Here is a 6,574-nt window from a genome sequence, read left to right as displayed (position 1 = left end):
CAGCAGTGAATCTGGGTATTCCGAGGTACTCTGCAGCGAGTACTGTGTGACTCTACAGTCTTGTGTTCTGTGTGACTTCTTCAAACCGTCTTGTGTATTCGACCTCTCCAAACCGTCTTATTCTTCGTCTTTGACTTCTGACTGTCGTAAACTAACATCAGAGCCATCTATGATTTTAGACTCGAAGCTCGTGTTCCGTAACGAGAACATAGATGGCTCTGATGTTAGTTTACTAACTCTGGTTATGTGCTACGAATATATTTTAATATATTTTAATAAACTAAATCCTAAAGTTTTCTACATTCTTCGATAAATTCAGCCCAAACAGCGATTTTAATTAGACAATCAGCATTCGTTTCTTTATCTGACAGACGACAAATATGCAAAGCTATGCCTTTCCAACGCAATTATAAAATTTCATAAATTAATCACAGAAATTGAGTGATTTGTTAATTTTTCCCCAAGTGAACAGGAGAGTGCATAGGAAATGAGAAAAAAATTGCAAATAAACGCCGGAAGCATTGTTGTGTCCGTGCAGTTGTGCCTGCATCACGAAAAGAATGTAAGTATTTGTATTAACATAATTTATGAACTTATATAATTGCGTTGTAAAGGCGTACCTTTGCATATTTGTCATCTGCCAGGTAAAAAAATGAATACTGATTGTCTAATTAAAACTGCTGTTTGGGCTGAATTTATTAAAGAATGTAGAAAACTTTATGATTTGATTTATTACAATATATTAAAATATATTAGGAGCACATAACCAGAATTATTAAAAAATTCAAGTAACGTCAGAGCCATCTGTGATTTTAGACTCGAAGCTCGAGTTCCGCAACAAGAACATAGATAGCTCTGATGTCAGTTTACTAACTCTGGTTATGTGCTCCTAATATATTTTAATAAATCAAATTGGCAGTGGAATATTCACTAATTACTCAATATCTGTGATTAATATATGAACTTTTATAATTGCATCGTAAAGACAGATTCTTCAAGAACTTTTCAATATGTTTTTCGATATAAATTTGTCCTTAATTAATTAATTATTAATGATTATTCTACGAAGTGTTTGAATAATTGTCGAAGACACCATTGGCCTTTCATTAATTACTATCTTCTGCGTAATCAAATTATGACCTTCATGCACGCATTATATAAAGGACATCCTATGGCATCTTCATGTATAACTTTTGTTCACATTTTGCTTCTAGTTTCGTTTAGTATTATTTATTTTCACGGAAGATCGTGATGGTTGTCGTTACGAAATCATGGACGCCATCAAACAATAATTAATAACTAGCTAATTCGTAACAAATTATGTACGAAAATTACATAAGAATGTTGCTCAATGTTTCAGCTATGCAATGCAATTATAAAAGTTCATAAATTAATTGCGGAAATTGATCAATTTATTAACTTTTCACTTTCGGAGCCCTTCTATCCTTTTCTATCCCCTTTGTGTCCTTATCTGTCACGTGGCGAGCTCTTCGACGACCTCCTCGCCTATTGTGTATTCCTATTACTTTTCTGAGTTTTGGGTCCAAAATCATAGATGGCGCTGATCGCGAACGGTGAAATTTTTATTCAAACTTGATACCTCTTCTGGTTATGTGCTCCCAACGCCACTTATAAAATCAATTCGGTAACAGAAAATTAATAAATTTCCAAGTTTTTCTAATTAATTCATGAACAATTACAACTGTACAGCAAAGTTGGAATTATAGGCAACATTCTTATACAATGTTTAATTTAATAATTAATACTTACATTAGTGATAGGTTTTGCATTTTCTGTAGTAAATAAGATAACTATAGAAAAGTATTTTTCTTGCATAATATTCTAATTATTTTGTAATAAATATATACATGCATAAGAAAGTGTAAAAAATAAATTTTTATATTAAGAAATTTAATTTACAATTGTTTATTTACAATGTTTTCATAGACGAAAAATGAACACAAAATAAAAATCGATTGAAAAAACTACCAATTATGGACGGGAATCACACCTCCGTTTTTCAGCATAGAAATTCTCGACTGTTGCCGATAGACCACGATTTCACTTGAAAAATGATAGAAAGAAATGTTAGTGGTGGATGAAATAACAACAATATTGATTTAATAGTTTAATAACAGAACAAAAGAATTATAATAGAATTAGTAAAAATAGACACGCTTCACTCCACGATATAATCTTTGCACGACTCTCTCACACACAACGTCTTTTACTGTTTACTGTCCTCCAAGCACTAACTGTTTTTCACGACTCTTACCACTACTCATACTCGACACACACACATATATATTCTTCCACACAAACATTCTTTACACTTATACCAAACATATATACTTAAAAATCTATGTAACCACTACCACAAGAAATCTATAATTAGAGAAGTGATGAAACTTTAAACGTAAATATCTCAAAAATTAATGGGTAGTTGCCGCCATAATGATATATTTTCTACATGACGATATCTACAAAACCTGCAAAGTTTCAACTAAATCGGTGACCCGAAGGACTTGCATTCTCCTTGTGAGCTCCGAACCAGCCACCCCAGCTTGGCGTCTAAGCATCCCCATCTTGTTTTTCGCTTGTTTTTCGAGCCGTCGTCGTCGTAGCCTTTGTTTCACATTTGATCTGTACGTTTGTAAAATAAAAAGTGTGTTCGTTCAATTTCAAGAGTGCTTATATTTCGCCACGTACCAACAGGATGAAACTAATGCTAAGAGACAAAGGACCAGTTTGTGGTAAACTCGGGTTAATAAATTTCATCAAGAATTTCTACTCTTAATTATATTTTAAATTTCTGAACGGTATAAACGGAGCTCGAGTTTTCCTGTGATGCATACTGGACTACTGAAATGTGACCTTACGAACCCTTCAGCAAAGTTCCCATAGGCTCTACGATACCAGTCCATTGCATCACACAGCCAGTTACGAGGAACTATCCAGCTTATCAATTTTCCTCGAAGCAAAAATAAATCCAATGCAGAGTGACACCGTCAAAAATAAAAATTTCTCTCATAAAAATGACATTAGTTGATTAATTGGTATAAGTATAAATTATTATAATTTAAAATATTACAAATACCGTGACTTGAAACGCTGTAATGTAAAGCCGTATTTTCGCGAGGCACAATCGCCTGAACTTGAGATGAATGCCATTATGCGTTATTGTTTTATGACAAATGTATCGGCGGTGGGGCAAAGGGGATATTCCGCTCACTTCGTCTGACATGTTCGCTCGTTGTTCCCACTCTTCTATGACTCATAGAAATCACTATCTTCAGTCGCGGTAACGAAAGACGTTACCATAGGCGTAAGTTTAACTCATGTCACAGGGCCCGGTCCTGACGAGATGCGTAACACGTGACGACAGTATTCCTAACTACGATAAGCGTCAAAATAGTGTCGGTAGGATCCCCGATAATTCACAATCGATACATGTGAAGTCGAATTACGCGCATATGGGAAGACGAAGAATAAAAATGACATGCGACACGTTGCGTGCAAAACTTAATCTTCCTTCACCTTTGGAGGTTCTAGGCCTATAATGCCAGTTACCTTAGTTGATGGGGACTGTTGGGTCGTGTTCCATACTGAGGTGGTCGACATACCTGAATATTTGGTGTCAGTGATAAGAAGTCAGTCCTTTCTTTTGTAATATGAGGTACTTTTAGTTTGAGTTAGTGCAGACTGTTAAATCGCGTGCTACGCTTGGGTGTTTGCTGACAGTGTTAAGGCGATGGAGGATGTACTCACGACGTGCGACAGTGCAATCGCGTCAAGAAATGAGTCATCCGTTCTGACGTCGCAACTCGTCTAGTTTATTCCACATACTACTGCTGTGTCAAAAGTAGGAGAACATATTTGTGTGTTTCAATGCAGTGTATTACGAAAGAATAATATGACTTAGAGTAATATTCAAGTACATTCCCGTAAGTTTTTGTGTATTTTGTTCCAGATTAAAGTTTCTTATTAACCATACTATAACCTATAAAACAAATTCAAAGGTAGGAAATTAAATAATATACCTAAATGTAATTGATAAATATCTCATATTGATCTTGTTTATTTATTAAGACGACTAATAACTTAATTGATTACTCCTTCATGTAAATAAATCTTAAGTAAAATGTCTCAATCTCCGGATGATAAATTTAATAAATCTAACATGCTCAACAGAAAATCTGCAAGAAGATTGAGTATCAATAATAGAGAATTACTTATTGCAATAAGTGAAAATGATTATGATAAAGTAGAATGTCTTATAAATGGTGAGATAGATATTAATTTTAAAGACACAGATGGAAAAACACCTCTATATTGGGCCATTGAAAGTAACAATGACGCAATTATTAAGCTACTTTTAAGGAAACAGGGAATTAACATTAAAAGGACAGAAATTGAGACTTTAATAGATTATGTTCGACCTCTTAATAGGCCAGATATTTTAAAAATTTTAGAAACATCCTTAAAGTCAAAGGTTGCAGATCAAAACGCAGTAGCGGAACATTATCAGTGTAACAGTAACATAGATCAGGTTTTAGAATTTTCTACATTTAAGAAATTAGAGTCACGGAAAAAGAATAAAATTCAAAGCAAGCAAAAGATTGGAAATAATCCAATTCATGGTAATATTTATCAGTTAAATTTGTTAATGCTCTTCCTATATCGTAGTGTTTCCCTCCGTTACTCATTTCAGTTAGGTACAGAAATATCAGAAGCTGATAAATTTGATGATCTGGTATTTGAATATATCGAAAATGGTAAAACAGTTTACCGTCTGTTACAAGCTAAACATAAGTTGAATGAATCTAAAAAAATTACAACACGTGATTTATTTGCAGAACATAATGGTGATTATAGTTTAGTAAAATACTTTATGTCGTATCAAAAGTCTAAAAATAATGAATTGTTTAAAAATGGCTTTATAAAAGATGTTACTATTTGCACCAATATTGACTGGGATTACGAAGACCTAAAGAAAGCAAAAATTGGAATTCAAAAGATAAGAGGCAAAGATGATATCTTAGACTTCAAAAATATCCAAAAGCAACCTGTACGCTACAAACTTTGTAACGATGTAGCTATGTTATTAAAATCAAAAATAGATTATTATGCAAATGATTTGGGAAAAATATCTGTAAAATACACCGATACTGAGATAAAAGATTTTCTAAACCATCTTGTATTTGCAGTTAACCAACCTAACGCAGAAGAACTTGGTAACATTGTTGAAAATGAAATAGGTAAAGAACTTGGTCTTATCACGACAGAAAATGTATATAATAAATTTTTTCGCAAAATGTTGAATTGGTTGATGGATAAAGGTGGAGATAGATTCCTTTCCTTCGAGGAAGGAAAAAAGTTTCTGGAAGAAGCCAAGTTGGGAGTTCTCATTTGGTTTAATATCAGAGATTCAACATGCACATTTGTTGGGAGAGATAAAGAATTGTCTGATTTACATAACATGTTGCAAAATAGGAGTGAAAACATACCCAAATTTGTGTGCGTAAGTGGTCTTGGCGGAGTAGGTAAAAGCGAATTAGTTAGACGATATATCAATCAGCACAGCCAAGAATATGATAATAAAATTATATGGATAAACGCCGAAAGTTACCAAACACTTGTGGAATCTTTTCACAGATTAGCTTCTGACAAGTTAGGGGTTAGCATGCTAAATGCAGATAATAAAGAAAAGAAAATATGTTCTATAGTTGAGGATGTATATAAGCTTTTGTCTGCTAGTAAATGCATTTTTATTTTTGATAATGCTGTAAAATATAAAAGTGAGAATGAATTTGATTATGGTATAGAAAATTTTTTGCCATGTTCACCATGCTCCTCTAATAAATCATATATTTTAATTACTTCTCGCAATAAATATTGGCCAAGTAATGTGCACATATTAGAATTAGATATATTTAAGGAGAACGAAGCTATAGAATTCATTAAAAAATCCCTTAAAATAGAAACTGATGTACAAGATAAAGTTATTAGAGTGTTGGCAAAGAAATTACATTACTTTCCCTTAGCGTTACAACAAACTGTATCTTATATAAAAACAGAAGATGAGAAATTAAAAATTGTGGGTTCAGAGTTTAAAATAGACAATTATTTGGAAAAGTATAATAAAAAGGTAGGATGTTTTGAAAGTCAAGGCACGAGTACCGATTATATTGAAACAATAGTCACAACTTGGAATATTACCTTTGATATAATAAATCAAAGTGAAAATGGTAGTAATGCTTTAAAAATATTAGGTATCGCATCTTACTTAGCTTCTGAAGATATATCTACAAAAATATTTGTAAATATTATAGACTGTGAGGACAAAGTAGGCTCTGCTATCCTATTATTAAAACAGTATTCAATAATTAATTTAGAAGGTACGGCATTTAGTATACATAAATTAGTACAGGAAGTAATAAGAAGAAGATTAAAATATGAAAATAAAGATGAAGAAATTTTAATAAAAGCTTTAAAATATTTCATGGACAACGGAGTAAATACAGAAAATATGAATCATGCAATATCTGTTTGGAATTATACAAAGAAATATAGT

At 32.6% G+C, this 6,574-nt stretch overlaps 1 protein-coding gene across 1 annotated transcript; it reads left to right on the top strand.

Annotated features, from left to right (window-relative positions):
• Positions 1-4,141: 4,141 nt before the first annotated feature.
• On the top strand, positions 4,142-6,433 carry LOC108553763 (uncharacterized; the record flags this gene model as incomplete). The annotated part of the gene is made up of 1 exon (XM_017908795.1): positions 4,142-6,433. A coding segment is annotated over exon 1 (2,292 nt), but the record flags the coding sequence as incomplete, so codon positions are not given.
• Between the last annotated feature and the right edge of the window lie 141 nt (positions 6,434-6,574).

This window comes from Eufriesea mexicana, unplaced genomic scaffold (assembly GCF_001483705.2).
Source record: "Eufriesea mexicana isolate 0111107269 unplaced genomic scaffold, ASM148370v2 scaffold12858, whole genome shotgun sequence".
In the NCBI taxonomy this organism is placed as follows: Eukaryota; Metazoa; Arthropoda; class Insecta; order Hymenoptera; family Apidae; genus Eufriesea; species Eufriesea mexicana.
This window is presented reverse-complemented; position numbering and strand designations above follow the sequence as displayed.